The following is a 16,460-nucleotide window of genomic DNA, read 5'->3' as shown; positions in this document are numbered from 1 at the left end:
ATCATACATAATACAGAGACAGGAAACATTTCAGTTAAGTCAAGTTCATAGGCGGGAAGGGACTGATTTTCTAACATGCAGCTTTCACGCAATCAGCTTTCAAAGCGATGACAGTATGACGAAGGTAAGAACTGGGCGGTTTTTATGTTTATATTGGTACAGCTTGTTTTAATCTATAGATATCTAAATGGCTGAGTCTTTTTCTAAACACGCGTGTGCACGCGCAACAGTGTTATATTACGTGTTTACTCCGTTTAAAGAAAAGTCTCCAATGAAACTTTTCATGTTTTCGTAATAAACATCCCGCGACCACATGGCCGTAAACTTTGGCTAGACAGTACTTCAACTACGCTTCACTTACGTCGTGCGCTCGCTGCCGCTACGCGTGCTGTGGGTGTCCGGCTTTGAACTCTAGCTTCTCACGAATATCAGATAAAAAAGCACTGTGATTTACCGCAGTCACTTTTTCTTAAACGGAATATGATAGATTAGATTTAATGAATGATATACGAGGTTACATGCCAGTGATGAAGCTTAGCACTTTATAGGTTGTTGTAGGCATGTTCCTAGTACAAAATAAAAAAAGATAGCTGCTATGAAACTTAAAAAGTTAGATGTACAAACTGGAGGCTGCGAGGTCTGTTTCGTTCTGACCTCTTTTCGGAATCTCTAGCGCTTGTGGTGTTTTTAGTGTTCCCGGCAGTGAAGCTTCTTCGATTTGTTCTGTTTTTATTTTTTATTTTTTACATCTAGGCTACACATTTATGAATATGTCTGGCAGAATGACAATGCAGGTCTTGCATCCTACTGTCATAATATAGCTTCGCCTGTGACTTCTCACATAATAGGGAAGGGCAAAATGAATATTAATTAGCCTACTTTTAATATTTGTTTGAAAATTTGGGCATTGAGAGAGTAGACAATCAACTCGTCAACATAAAAAAGGTTTGTTTTTTTAAAATCAAAAATAATTAACAGTTTTGCACTTTTGGTGGTTGGAATGAACACTAATTTATGGGGAGTACTACCCCAGTACATCAGTACTTATCTGGTCACTGAAAAATGTTAAATTTAGAATTTACCATTATCATACCTTCCTGTGTTGTGACCTATGTTTTACAGTCTCTGGTCGCGACTACACAGTTTTGCACCCAGGATCCTTTTCGTGGCTTTCTGAAGTTTCTGCTGCCTCTTCTTGGTGCATGATGCAGACCCCCGTTTTTAAATCGGGGTCTTTTGGCACTGTTGCTTAGCACTTTGCACATAACGTGTTTTACTGTTATTCTGCCTGTAAATGTGAAATATTGTAAAACCCTTCAAATACACAGTGCATACACTGTGATAAAATCAGTGACACCCTGCTGGACTCATGTGTACCCTATTCGAGTTGAATTAATACTGGACATTTTATTCTATGCTGCATGTTCACTTTTTGTTTTATGTGCGCTTGGGGTCTCTTTTTTATCATGCAGCAAATTCTTCCAAAGATACTACAGACCTTCAACACTTCCCTGTCTTTAATCTACTCTCTCAGCTTTCAGTCAATCAATCAATCAAATTTTATTTACGTTGCGTATTTCACAGCAATTGTCCCAATACACTTCGCAGAAAACCCTGGCCTAAACACCCACAGGAGCCAACCTAAAGCAACAGTGGCAAGGAAAAACTCCCTCTGGCAGATGGGAAGAAACCTCGGAAGGAACCAGGTGTATATATAATATACAGTAAAATGCCCAGCATTATATGAGTGCAAATGGAATCTGTCGGAGATAATTTAGCACTAGCAATATCGGGGCGGCATTGTAGTATAATGGGTAAGGAGCTGGTCTTACGTCATAAAGGTCACAGGTTTGATTCCCAGGTAGGACACTGCAAGGTACTTGCTTGCTTCAGTATATATCCAGCTGCATAAATCGATGCTATGTAAAAAGTTGTGTAAGTCGCACAAATGCCTGTAATGCAGTGTGTGCTGTGCACCTCTGTGTACCGCTTAACTGGGGCCTTGGTCCCTTGGAAAGACTCATCTTTGTTTTGGGTCAATTTGGATGTGGAGTGAAAATGAACAGTGTTGACCTTGGCCATGGCCACAGTGATTGGGTGTCTTGCCTGAAGGCGGGTGTTCTGGTCTTCTGAGTAACGGAGTAATGGTCCTGATTTTCGGGAGGGTGTGAGATCACTCAGCACTACAGAGGAGGGCAGCAACAGTCATTTTCTGTTCCTGACGCAGTTTTTTTAAATCTCAGCAGCCAATTGAACAAAATCAATCCAGAAAAATAACTACAGAATAGGAAGTACTGTGGTATTGCAAAACAAATAATGTGAAAAGCTAACACAGAAAGGATCTCCTGTCTGTTCTGGCCCCACGATGGTGGAATGACCTCCCCGTGGAGGTTAGAACAGCTGAGACACTGACCCATTTCAAATGACGACTGAAGACTCACCTCTTCAGGCTGCACCTCTCCCCATCCCTCCCTACCTCCCTGTAATCTCTTAAATGACTGTAAGCTTAGGGTTGTAACTAGGTAGCTGTTTCGTAGGTGACTTAGTTAATGCACCTGTCTTAACTATTGCTTGTATTTTTCCATAGACTGCGTTGTTGCTGTTCTCGTTTGTGTTAGTGTTAATCAGTTTAACCTTTAGGGTCCAAGTTGAACTATGCGGTTGTTCCCTGCACTTGGACTGGCACTTCTCTCTAGGGTTTTCGACACACTTGTTCCTGGTTATGGTTATACACTTTGTTGTACGTTGCTCTGGCTAAGAGCGTCTGCCAAATGCCTGTAATGTAATGTAATGTAATGATCGGCCCCATTCCACAGTTGATGATGAACCAGAAGTTCCATTGCAAAAAACAAACAAAAAAACAAAACCATGTGTGAATGACGTCTTAGTAAGGTGTGAACATAGGTAGCCGAATGAGAGGAAGCCCTTAACTGGTTCCTCAGTGGAGCAAATGCGTTAGCCACCCCAGTAACAGGAGGACACGTCCCAATCTGTGTGGAACTGGTCTCTCAGTCGTGAATGTAAGTATTTGATAAGTACTGTATAATATATGAAATGCAGACTTTGTCCTGTTAACTTGTGTCTCCTAAACCTCTGTGGTTGAATTTGGTTGTTTTAATGCTGTTCTGTCTCAGACAACAGAGCACTGAAATTCAGACGGATCAACTCCGTTCTCTGGTGCTGTGATGCGGGCAGGTTTTGCCCACATAATCTTTGAATTGCCGGTAATGATCTTTCCTGAATTTGGGACTCTGATGCATGTTAAGGTGACCAGATTCAATACCGCTTGTGGTTGCGGGGTGGGGGGTGAGGGGTTAATGATAACATCGTCCATCTGGGGGGGGGGGGGGGGGGGGGGTCAGTTGGCATGTGCATTGTTATTCATTAAATTATATATGATGCTGAATAGCAACTCTGATATGGTTAGTTAGAAATTCACTAAACAGGAACAAAATGGGGTCCCATATCCGACAAGTAATTTCTGTGTGCACCACGGGATGTCCTGGTGAATGCAGGACTGTTGGCAACAGTTTCATGTGAACTTTTGGGAGGTTCTGCGTGCGCATACACCACATCTCCAAATGTTCACTGATGAGTTGGGAGCGAGATTGTGTTAAGCTGCTGAATGAGCACGGCTGCATTTCACGCGGTCACACGTTCGCTTCCTGAAAAAAAAGGTGGTAAAGAAAAACAGCAAAACAAACAAAAAAAACCTGTCATAATGTCACGTTACTAGCCGCTGCACTGATCACCAGAACAAGGTGTGAGCTCAGCCCTGAGCTGGAAGAATGTCAAAGTAAATTGTTGACACATAGGTGCTATGAATGCATAGCACGTATAGGAAAAAAAAGTTGTACCCTGCAGAATGTAGTGGGGTGAGGACCCTGACAGCGTGTTTGTGGCCCGAAAATGACAAATGGTTGGAAGTTAAGTAAAGGCCGGCGCGCTCTGCCGAGTTCACAGGCCAGCAGTAGTGGCCTACATACAGACTGGACAGCCGCGGGATGGTAGGAATCCCGGGGACACGCCACACGCGTCTGCCGTTGGGGAAGGTGTCTTAGAGCTGGGGTTCCTCTGCCCTTCCCTCGGTACTGACCTGTGGGATGACGGGTCGGCCCCCGGGCTGAGGACGGTGACACTTCCCCCTTTCTTATCATAGGGTCGCGAGCAGTTCAAACACAAAGGATCAAAAGGCATCGCTTTCTGTGGTTCGCCTCAGTTAATTCGCTGTTAGTCACATGCGGTTGTTTACTTCACGCAATCAGCCGTCCGGAGGAGGTGCTTTTAGGTTTGTAAGCAGATTTTTTTTTTAAAAAATGAATTGTTTTCGCCACTGTGCCTAAAAGTGTTTGACACCGTTTCTGGCTGTGGCTTTGAAAGGTGAGAGACAGCAGGATGATGACATATTAAAGTGCCTTTTTTTCGCACCACTTCCCTTCTCCCCCCTCTGCTGCTTGAGCCTGAGGCGGGGCTTTGTGCCCTTTCCTTCTGTCTCTTACCTCTTACCCCTCTGTGCGACCTCACCTGCTGTTTTCCCATCAGGCATCAGGTGGGCGGAGCCATGTTGCGGTGTTGGGCCATCCTCCTCTTCTCCGCCTGTTTGTGTCATCCAGGTGAGGAAGGACCGTGCGGACATTATGAGAGACGGCGCCATGTTTCTGGTCCAGCGCCTGATTAGATTAGCCAGAGCTGTTTTCGTTTTGTTTTAGGAATCTGCAGAATCGGAATTTATATCTCTGAGAAAAATGTTCATTATATTGCACTTTGGCCCTCTAAGGCCAACATAAAAAAAAAAGATAAATAAATAAAAACAATTCAGTAACATTACCCTTAGTGATTGGGTGATCTCATGCATGGTTGGAAAAATACCTTTTCAGTACGTGTGCCAGTAAGTGCATCAATAAGGATGTAATTGTTATATTTTAATAGTGTATTGTTTCTATGTGGTTAATGTATGGGATAACACGTGTGGCGAATGCCACCCCCCACATGTCTGTTTGGTAATAAATGGTAGGTGCTCCTTAATTTTTAAAGAATTTTGCAGATTTAAAATCGCTTTTAAATGCCGGCATCCATTCGTCCTGCCTGTATGAGAGAATCTTTCAGGACCGTATTCATAAAGCATCTCACACCGGGAGTGGGAGCGCTGATCTGGGAGCGGCGTTGGATTTTAGTCCCTAAGAGATCAGGCTAGGAGGCTGTAAACCTGATCCTGGATGGGCACTCCTGCTCTGAAAGACTTTAAGAATACGGGCTCTGGACAGCTACTGGTGCATGTCACATGAAATGCCTACTCCGTTGGGACTGACGTCGTGTCCCAACAGATGTGAAAATGTAAAACTTCTGGTGAAAAGTTTCCTTCGTTATACATTCATGTTTTTTTTCCTCTTTTTTTTTTTTCCTCTTTCTCCCGCTGTCTCTCCACCTCCCCCTGGTGTGCTCCTGTTCTCCTGTAGCTCTGGGAGGGAGTGTCAGCTGCCTTTGGGAAGAGTTTTTCCACATTGGGCGTAATTTGTCAGGGGCGTGCCAGATACATCAGCCCGCCCCACTGGGGTGTCAGGGCCAATCCCTTCGTCTCGCCGCCGATGGACAGGTGCTTCTGCCCTATCGCCACACGCATGACACCGGCTACTTCACGGTCCCTGCAGCGTCGGGGACCCGCCTTCACCTGCGGTGTACGCTCACCTGCCCTGGACCGGAACCAAACGGAGCATGTGACATCACACTTCGTGGAAGCTGTGAGTGTGACATCATCCTGCTCTGGAGCTGATAGTCATACGATGTTTCAGGCCTAGTGGAAAGATGCATGCATTTGGAACTGGATCTTTGTCATCTGGACAAAACTGATCTTTCTGAAATCCACTGCAGCTACTGCAAGTGCACAGTAAAATGTTCAGTGTTAAATCAACTCTCACAGAGTGAATATGGTCCGAATTGGACTCATGTATTCTGTTAATGTTGAATTAACACTAGATATTTTACAGTTTGTTAGTTTGGCTATACCATAAAACCAGCTGGGCTGACAGTGGTGATGAGTGGTGGTATCAACCAAGGCTGTCAAACTTACTTTGTGGAGGATTTGTGTAGCTTTCTTTCAAATAGCAGCAAATTTGAGCCTGGGAAACAGTAATGGAAGAGTGAGGTTTCGTGAACCACATACTGGGGGTAAAATAATGAGGTGCAAATCCTTAATTTGTTTTCAACTAATCAAAAGAATTTTCTCTCCATAGCAAAACAGGGTTGTTGGTTCAAATCAGCAAGGCACTGATAGCAGTATGAAGGCTCCAGCCATTTCAGTGTCACAAACTCTGATTCTTCCATCACAACCAGGGACAAGCTGTACAGACTTTTGCCAATCAGTGTCTTAAAACCTTTTTACGTTAAAAATGTTTTTTATGAAAAAAGATTTTTCAAAATTTCAAGTCAGTGTTCCAGAATATTGCCTTTAGCAGTGATTGTTATGTCAGCATTAGAATGTTCAGTTAAGAACATTCTAATCAGATATCTGTGATTTTAGACCTTAAGGGATAAATTAATCAGATAACTGCTGAAACACACCAGCAGCCAGCAGCTGATGTGGTGCTCTATGACTGCAGTTTTGACACCTCTGGTATAAACACTTGTTTGACTGTGTACCATTAATGTGTATAGTCATTATCAAGGGTAATGTAGTTTTTGCTTGGCTCACTCGTGATGGTAGGTGAAGACGGGGTGTGACGATTAGGCAGTGTTAGCAAGTGGGGCAGTTGGCTCTGTTATTTTGTTACTGAGAACAGAAGGGTGAGAGGAAGTGTCGCGTCGTTTTTCAGAATTGTTACCATACGCATATGAGCAAGAGTTTCCTGTTTGTGTGCCTGTACTTGATTCCAGTTTTTGTTACCCTCGATGATTTTCAAGAAGAAGAAAAAAGTTGAGGTGTAACTGTGAAAAGATGAAAAGGAAGAGAAAGAAAGCTAAGATGGTCACTGACCTTGGGTGGTTATATGTGAAGCGAGGGAAATTTTTTTAGCTTCTCTTGTTTTTAGCTGTTCTTTTCTCTGTGTGAGCACGCTCTCTCCTCCTCTTTAGACCCTCCGTCTCCCCCCTCCCAACCTCGGTGCTACATCCCCAGTGGTGGGCATGACCTGCACTGTGACTGGGACCCTGGAGGGGACGCCCCGCTCCCTGTGAACTACACCCTCGCCTGGCAGCCCGTTGTAAATAGGTGAGGAGCCGCGGGCGTGGCGGGCGTGGCAGCGCGGTGTACGCCCCGCTCGCTGTTGGCATGGCGATGCTTTAGCCCCTCCGCTTCGCTGCCCTCTGCCCTCTGCCCTCTGCCCTCTGCCCTCTGCCCTGTTCACGTGGAGTTTAACCCTGACAACACTGCTGCTGTCTGTCACCTCTACCGTCTGTCTGAGCACGACTGCATATGTTTACTTTCAGCTGTGTAAAATCATTGATATCGGTGTGTGTTTGTGAGTGCGTGCTTGTGTGCATGTGTGTGTGTGTGAGTGCATGCGCGTGTGTGCGTGTGTGTGTGTGCTTGCGTGCATGAGTATGCACGTGTGCGTGCGCATGTGTGCGTGAGTGCATGCGCGTGTGCGTGTGTGCACATGTATGTATGTGTGTGTGAGTGCATGTGTGTGTGTGTGTGTGTCTGTGCGCATGTATATGTGGTTGTGCGCGTGTGTACCCCTCACTTCCTGCACTGTGTTTTCAGTTCAAGGTTTCGTGGCGGCATTGCGGTCACCACGACGAACGGCATCGTCCCACGCAGAGAGATCCAGAGACAAAGCAAAATGTCCGTGTGGGTCAACGCCAGCAACGCCCTGGGCTCTGAGAAGTCCCGCATAAACACCTTCAACACCGGTGATGTCGGTACGCTGCCCTCCTCCCCCTCCCTTTTCTCCTCAAGTGTAGGAAGTCCTGGATCTCTTATAGCAATTCATTCATTCATTTTTGAGTGTCTATCACTTTAAATAATCTTTTGTTGTGGTTTCATATTCGCCGTCTCACGAGAATGTGTGTGGGTGGGAGGCAGAGTGGTAATGATGGACCGAGGGGCTGGCCGCACGTGTGTGTGTGAGCTGCCTCTTTAGCCGTAGCGGTGCTCAGCATGCGCGTGTGTGCGTGCGTGGTTTTCTCATGTAGTCGTGAGTGTGTTAGGTCCCACCAGGCAGCTGGGTACTGACCTGGCTAGCCCCCCCCCCGCCCCCCTCTCCCCCCGGGGCTGTTTAGCTGGCTAGCCCCACGCGCGCCTGCGGGAACGCGATACGCTCTCACGGCCTTGTTTTCGCAGTGAAACCCCCCGCCCCGGTGATCAAGCCTGGCCCCGTTCTCCCCTATGAGCTGGAAATCCGATGGAAAGTGGAGTGTCCCTCTCCCGTGCTGTTTAGCACGGAGGACATAAGCTGCCAGGCCCAGTACCGCAGACAGGACCAGGACATCTGGACCGAGGTCAGGCTTTTCTGAAACCCCCAATCCGGGTTTGAGCCCACTTAAAATAACACAAAACCCATCACATTCCTCAATGCAAATTACACCATTAACGCCCCCAAATTCTGCAAAACCCACTTGTATTTGTTCATCACATTATAACGCTCAGAGCACCACTAAACACCTGCATTGGATCTGTCACCAGTCAGTCTTGGATCTTATTCCTCTGAAATATACAGACTGATAGTCAGCTTGGGTGTGAGAGAGTGAGGGGGGATAAAGACAGAGAGAGAGAGAGAGAGAGAGAGAGAGCGATAGGCATATAAAGAGGCATCATAAAGACACAAAATAGTGCTGAGCACAGGCCTCTCTGCACATCCTAACTTGTTGTTAGCCTGTAACTGAGTTCTGCCACAAGGGATGGATCCCGGCATGTTGTGAGAATCTAAATGGTTTGAGAGAAAGCAACCAAGGATAAAAAGATGCGTCGAGTGAGTTTGAATTTGTGGTGCGAAAGAAAGACTGAGAGAGAGAGAGAGCGAGAGAGAGAGGAACTGAGAGAGGGCTACGGTCTCGCGTCAGCGTCGTGCCTGCGCGCACTTCCTACTTCCTCTGTGTACCGCAGGGAGAGCATGTGGCCCAGGACTCGTTCCTGTTGGAAGGGGCAGAGGCCGTCTCTGCCTACATGTTCCGGGTGCGCTGTGCCTGCCCTGGAGGTCATCAGCTCAAAAGCGACTGGAGTGACACTTACACTGCATGGACCACTGAGGCCGGTAAGGGTTACACTTTATGGTGGGTGGCTCATGGGTAATGTAGTTTGGTGTGCCTACAACCCAGCAGTCAGGGGTGCATTTAAGAGCACCAAAGTGTCGTGTGAATGTTTTAAACAGAAACAGGATTGAACTGAACATCCTTGGTGCAGGACATCCTGTTCAATCGACAAAACCTTTGAAATGTAACAGCTTTCCCCTATTGAATAAGTCCAGTGCTTCAATTAGGTTTTTGTCCAGTTCTCTTGGTCACGAGGGTCCCATAGCTCAGTTCCGTGTAGCACAATTAGCTGCGACCGGACGTGCGAATGACAGTCCTGTCTCGGTGCACTCAACCAGCTGTCAGGGGTTGCCGGCACACACCTGAACACGTTGATTTAGTTATTTCATAAACGTTACCCATTAGATGCATTACACAATTTAATCCGGGTAGTCACATATTTTTTTTTAAGGCTTATTAAAATTTTTGGCTTTGTTTTTTTACGCGCACATGCATATGAATTGTTGTGTGGGGGAGTTTGGCTGGAGACCGGTCTGTCTCGTACTTGGGACCGGGTGCTCCTTAAAGAAGTCATTATTCTGTACTACTAAGGATGTGTGTGGAGACACTGTGTTCACTTTTATTTTACCTATTTATTGTCCTTATCTTCTTTTTCAAAACTTTGTGACTAAGCTGGTTTACAGGAAAATAATCAATGAAAAAAGATTGTGAAGGACACTTGAAGGACACTTAATGTCAGACTCCATTGCCATCACATCTTCTGCTTTTATTTTTTAAATGTGTACGTGTTTTCTTGCTGTTTTTGTTACTTGAGTCGCTCTGCTTTGTTTTGTGTTTTCTGACAAGCATTCATGAACGGGATCAAAAGCTAGCAGTTAAGATGACTCGCACTGCCCATTTACCCAATTAAGCAGCTGTGCACAAGCCAGCATATTTATCATTTACGCTTGCCTTCTGTCCTCTCTTCCTCTCTCTCTCCCTTTCTCTCCCCCCCCCCTCTTTCTGTCTCTCTCTCTTTCTCTCTCTTGGGCTTTGCCTTCTTTTGGGCTTGTTTTACACTCCAGTTTGGCGCCACTTACACATGCTCTTTATTAACAGTTGTCTGAAGCCTAAAAAATTGCTACCAAAGGACATGTAAAAGGGTGTGAATCCATCTTTTCTCTCTGTCTCACACACACTCTCTTTCTCCCCCCTCTCTCCCCCCCTCAGCTCCTGTAGGAGTTCTGGATGTGTGGAGTGACTCCCGGGAGATGGACCAGGCTGTAGTTTGGAAGGTAGCCCAAGCTGTTCCCATTATAATTTGGGCCTTATTCAAAACGCATTACCATTTTGTTAGCAGTAAATGTACTCTTTTTTGCCCAGAAGAAAACAATAAGAATCAGTTGTTTTTACTTACTTTTTAACTGACATCCAGGAGATTTAATGAGGCTTGCTTCAATTTTTCAAAGAAAATGTGTTTTGTGTAATAGTTCATGTACATTACCATCAGTTAAGTAGTTCATATGTTGTTAGCTTTTGAATGGCTGCTTTCCTGTGGTTTGTAATTTATCTCTCACAGACCACATTGTCTTTTTGTCTTTGTCTCTGTGTACTGTAACTGTACACCCCCCCCCCACACACACACACACATACACACCCACACACACACATACACACATACAAACCCACACATACACACACACACACGCACACACATACATACACACACACCCACATACACATGCACACACACATGCACACACACACACACACTCACCAGGAGCTACCTGTTTCCAAGGCACGGGGCATAGTGCTGGGGTATGTGGTGACAGTAGACCGTGTGGGGGGCAATAGGACGGAGCTGAATGTATCTGCAGCGGGGCTGGGGGCGAGGCAGGGGGGCGGCGCTGACATCGGGCCCTGCTGTCGCCTCCCGCTCCCTCTACTGGGGGTCACGGGGGTCAGCGTGTCAGCTTACAACTCTCAGGGCAGCACAAGCCCTGCCCCCTTGCCCCTCCCCACGACAGGTAAGCACCTGCAATGAGTTTTGTTCATGACTTTTTCACTTTTTCTACAATGGATCACAAATGGTCTCTCAAGTCCAAGCAGTTGTTTGTGCTTAACCAAAGCTTCCGACTGTGGGCTGGGAGGAAATTTCACAAAGTAGGATTTAGCTGTTAGCTGCCTCACTCTATATATAATATTTTAAATTGGATGAAATCTTACTGGACAAAAGACTGAAATAGTATGTGAAATAGTGGCGTTTCTTCACAGGTACCCTTGTGCCCGGGGTTCTCTCTGTCTCCATGATGATGGGAAGGCGCGGCTTCAATATTTCCTGGTACCCACCTTCCTCCATTGCTGAAACCGTACAGGAATATGTGGTGCAGCAGGAAGAGGCGGGACTCCAGTTTGCAAAGGGTTTTGATTGGACAAGGACAAACAAGACTCAGAGAAGCATCATTCTGACAGGTGAATATATCTGTGTATGTGTAGTGCGCGTGTGTATGTGTGTGTGTACGTGAAAGGCCATTTTCAGGTAAGCGTAGAGCCTGATGTGGTGTCAAATTCAACTGGACGTGACTGATTAATTTGCGGAGGCGTGGTCATTTTCCGGAAAGTTCTCCTGTGTGAAAAGACATTGCTGATGGGTAGGCATCAGACCATCACGGTCCTCTCAGTGATGGCTGCACAGAGGCCGAAAGTGATCTGCCAAAGACTGGCGTTATTTTCATAATTGCACGTCTGATCTGTCAATGTTTGTGATCCTCCTGTGACCACTGTGTCTTTGTATCCCCCTTCAGGCGACTTTGAGGACTACGCCCCCTACAATTTGTCACTGTTCGGCGTCTTCGGTGGTCACAGCACTCTGCTTGGGTCTGTCATCGCGTACGCGCAACAGGGGGGTGAGTTAGGCCGTCGCCACCTGTCAACCAAACACATGTCAGTGAGACTGCCTTTCACCGTTTGTACTGTAAGCGGACCTGGACCGCACTCCATTACGGATCCCTGAGTCGCTTCTCAGACAGTCTGCGTTCCACCAGAGCAGTGACGTCCACTGCTGACCCCGGGAGAGCCGTGGGGTAGGACTGGTTTTTGCTGTTACGTGGCGCCTATTTGACCAATGGCAGCCGTTAGTTAGAGAGCTTACTCAGCTTTACGCACGTTTCTTAGGCCTGAATTGGTCGGTGACTTATATGTGAGAACACAAACCGGCACACACCCTCTGCGTTTACAAAAGCACGAGTGAGCAACACTGCACCAGAGCACCTCAGCGCCAGATAACTCCGAAGCAGCATTTTCGGGATTCCCTGTTGTTCCCCCCGCTCTGAGAGTGCTGTCGGAAATCATGTGACAGATCCTGGCCAATAGGATCCCATTCTGCCCTCTCCTTGCTTGTGGCAGAGTGTGGCTAAATTGGGTTGTCCAGCACACATTGCCCTTTCTCACCCAGCCGTGCTCATCTGTAATCACTCACCTGTGTCCCACTTCCTGTGCCCATTTCAGTGCCCCGTATAGTGCCGGGGTTCCAGGTCTCCAGGATATCCTCCTCTGATGTCACTCTCACATGGCAGCACATCCCCCTGACCCAGAGGAGGGGCGTGATCCAGTGCTACCGCCTGGGACAGGGCAACCGCACAGGTACTGAACACTCCCGAACACTTGGAACAGGTGCTGAACAACCAACAAAGGTACTGAACACCCAGAACAGGTACTGGACACACAGGACAAGTACTGAACACCCAGAACAGGCACTGAACACTCAGCACAGGTATTGGACGCCTAAAACCGGTACTGAATAAACACAACAGGGACTGAACACCAAGTCCAGCTACTGAACACGGGGGGGGGGGGGGCAGGATATGGGGTGTAATACGCATACACACACGCGCGCACACGCACACACACACACACTACACACTCCCAGACTTGTCTATGCACATATGCTCATAAACACCTACATAAACAGTCAGCCAGAACCATGCTGTTGAACTTCCAGCACACACCCACCATGTCAGACTTTCTGCACAAATGTGGTTAACCATTTTGGGTTTCATTCAAACTGATGCGTCTAAACATTTGGGAGAACAGGAATGACACTTCTGAAAGAGGAATTTCATAACCAGTGACTAAACCAGCGTACATTTGTCTCTAGCTTTGTGTTTCCATTTGTTGTTCATCATTATCAAAAACAGCATTTGCTTAATATCTTTTTACCTATATTGTCTGTGTGGATGGAAGGTAAAGATGGAAAAAATGAGAGTCTCAGAACAATAAATATCAATAATATACTGAATTAAAACCTTATTTCATTTAATTGTTTCACAGATAGACATGATTTATAGCCCCCATGCCTTCACTATTGTGGATTTGGTGTATAACATCTTCACAAAAAATGAAAGACACTTTCATCTTTAAATGTGATCTAGCAGAGGTAAATGGAAACCATTAACCATATATTTTATTAATATTGTTTGGAATTGAGATAAAGGTAAGTATGCTGTATATTGAGTAATTTTCCCATAAATTTTATTTCTGTATTGCTGTAAAACATTCCTGGGTATATGTGACCCTGGCTAATAGTTTCCTTGGTGCTAATGAGTAAACAGAACACATTAAGTCTTTCCTCACTGTTCTGAGGGAACAGTTTTTGTGTTTCAATAAAGGAACATCAAAAGTCTCTCACTCTGTCTCTCTCTCTATCTCCCTCCCTCCTTCCCTCTGTCTCTCTTTCTCTCTTTCTTTCTCCCTCTCTCTCTCTCTCTCTCTCTCTCTCTTCCAGAGTACACTGTAAGCAAAGACAGCACCAGTGTGCAGGTGTCAGGTTTGCAGCCTGGCCAGGTGTACCAGTTCTGGATCGTTGCCGAGAGTGAGGCAGGAGAGGGGCAGAAGCACACGGTCAAATTCCACACCCCGACCCACACAGGTACCGTCGGTGTGCTCATGGGGTCAAACCCCTAAATCTGCCCTGTCCTTTTCTGGGGTCTGGGATCCCCCCCTCGCATGTGTGGGGGAAAAAAGATCAGGTCACAGCCACATGTTTGAGCAGACGGCTGCATCCCTAGGGCCAAAGATCATTCAAAATACTTCAACCTCGTTGGACAGCACTGTTCAAATGCCTGCAGATTACTGACAGTTTTAAAAGAAGCTTCTCTTTTCACTAATACTCAGAGAAAAACTGCCCCGTTGTATGATTGTGTGTTTTTGTAATGTTTTGCTGGTAGTTCTTCGTGGTGTCTGCGGGGTGTGTTTTCAGATTCAGATTCTTTTGGGTATTGCAATGTAAATATTTTAAAGAATGCAATGCTGTGAAAAATATTTCTGATTTTATTGTGATTGTATTTTCCAAAATGTCCATATTTGCAATGTCTTGCTGTATATTCCATGTCCATAAGGGTTGTTTTTAATCCAGTTTTTCTCCCCCTCTGTTGTTGCACCCCTCTCTTAGGTTACAACATCTTCATGTTGGCCCTGGTTCCCTTGTGTACTCTCGGACTGTTTGTTATTTGTTTGTTGTGCAGGTGAGAGGGGCGGACTGGTTTTTGTGTCAGCCTGGTGGCGCGTTTGTGTCCTGAGCTTCATTTCAGGGGCCATAGTAATGGCTGCCAAATCTGTTTACAATTGAAATGCTCACGCTGACTTGCATTACCATTTCTAGACACAGGATGGCAGTCTACCCTATCGTTCCAGTCTGGTGCTATGAGAAAGTGCCTGACCTGGCCAACAGCAAGCTGCTCCTGCAAATGCAGGTGAGGGGTGTGTGTCATGTGCTCGGTAGTCCGATTGGTAATATTACATGTACCATATACTATGTATGTCCGTCATGTCTGTCTGTCCATACAGACCCCAGTTTGGACCGGGCCCTGTCCCGCCGTGGAACCCGATCCAAACATTTGTCTGCTGGAGATAATTGAGGCCCCGCCCCAGAAGGGAAGCCTCGTGGGGAGAGAGGAGGAGGAGGAGCAGGAGCAGGAGCAGACAGATGAGCAGGAGGAGTGGGAGGAGAGTGGGAGCGGGAGGAAGGGGTCGGCGGGGAGGAGCACGGAGGAGAGCGAAGGCTACGCGGCCGTCGCTGGGGAGGAGATTCAGGTCTTTTCGGACTACGAGAAGCACTTCATGCCCTGTCCCATGGAGGTGTACGGTCCAGCCACCAACCTTTGATTCCAGTAGGGGGGTGGGGGGGTGAGAGAGGGGAGTGTAAAGGCATGGGGGGGGGGGGGGGGGGGGTGGGTCGATATGAGATAAGGGACACTCAGGAATGTAAGCACACATTAGTGGTGCCATTTTCTTAAAGGTGATCTTTGCTCCGATTCTTTCATCATTTATACTGCCAGTATGGGGTTGTTATTTAAAAAAAAAAATTAATATACTGTATGAGTATATAAGTTATGTGTGCGTGTGTATATATGAAGGTTTGTGTGTCATAGAAAATGCTGCCTTTAATAATGTATTTATGTTTAATACAGTTTTTGTGTTTACAACAGGAACCGTATATATTTTTAATACAAAGTATTGCTTTACATTTGATTTTTTAACTTAATAAAGGTCTTGTAATATAAAATAATAAAATTGTATGTTTGTTGTATTTTCTATGAAATTTGAAATGCATAAATAAAATCTGTATGGTTGTATTGTGGGTTTAAATGTTGAACTATCATTTTTTAAAAATGAGTATGTCATAAAATGTTATTTCCTACATTCGTCCACACGTTGCAGTAATGTGAAATGCAGGGTGTTATACATTCAACAAGTGCGAGACCTTACGAATTGGGAACCCATCTATTTATTGACTACGCAGTATTTCTGTAAGGGGTTCTCTTGGGTAAGGATGAAGACACCTTGTACTTAAATAAGCGTAGCTGCTGCATGTAACAGGAGTTGTACGAGGATTTCTTACTGGTTGTGTACTTCTACAGATTTCGTGTGTAATTGCGTGTGAGTGGGGGGGGGGGGGGGGGGGGGGGGGTACAAAAATGTTAATGTTGCAAACAAAATTATTTAGATATATTTCAGCTTATGATTTATTTGCCAGTATAGCGACGATTGTCATGATAATACAGCGTATTGTGGAGACGGAGATAAACTTAAGCGGGCCAAAAAGTCACCTTTCTAAACAGCGAACGCTTTTCTGTCTTGGAGCCAAGATGGAGTCACAATCGCGTTTAGATTTCCATTCGCTCTTATTATTACTGTGAAGGGGTTGGGGAAACTACGCAGTACGTCGCCAGTTGTGCCAGTCCACGTGAAATATACTTCCATTTGATTAGTCAAGCTGGAAAACTGAACGGAAGCCG

At 45.9% G+C, this 16,460-nt stretch overlaps 1 protein-coding gene across 2 annotated transcripts; it reads left to right on the top strand.

Moving 5' to 3' along the window:
- The first annotated feature begins 23 nt into the window (after window positions 1-23).
- On the top strand, window positions 24-15,375 carry LOC118221791 (interleukin-12 receptor subunit beta-2-like). Of its 2 annotated transcripts, none has more exons than XM_035407177.1 (16): window positions 24-124; window positions 4,543-4,613; window positions 5,457-5,738; window positions 7,069-7,204; window positions 7,700-7,857; window positions 8,279-8,436; window positions 9,041-9,188; window positions 10,396-10,460; window positions 10,946-11,192; window positions 11,440-11,637; window positions 11,970-12,071; window positions 12,673-12,807; window positions 13,949-14,092; window positions 14,615-14,687; window positions 14,825-14,915; window positions 15,010-15,375. In XM_035407177.1, exons 2-16 carry the CDS (start codon window positions 4,562-4,564, stop codon window positions 15,325-15,327), a joined length of 2,307 nt encoding a protein of 768 aa, XP_035263068.1. In that variant the 5' UTR covers window positions 24-124; window positions 4,543-4,561; the 3' UTR covers window positions 15,328-15,375. The 2 variants fall into 2 exon arrangements, with proteins under 2 accessions (XP_035263068.1, XP_035263067.1); XM_035407176.1 differs by lacking the exon at window positions 24-124 and adding an exon at window positions 2,761-3,020.
- Window positions 15,376-16,460: the final 1,085 nt, after the last annotated feature.

Source organism: Anguilla anguilla, chromosome 2 (assembly GCF_013347855.1).
Source record: "Anguilla anguilla isolate fAngAng1 chromosome 2, fAngAng1.pri, whole genome shotgun sequence".
NCBI classification, from domain to species: Eukaryota; Metazoa; Chordata; class Actinopteri; order Anguilliformes; family Anguillidae; genus Anguilla; species Anguilla anguilla.
Note: the sequence above shows the minus strand (reverse complement) of the source record. Positions and strands in the feature narration are given on the sequence as shown.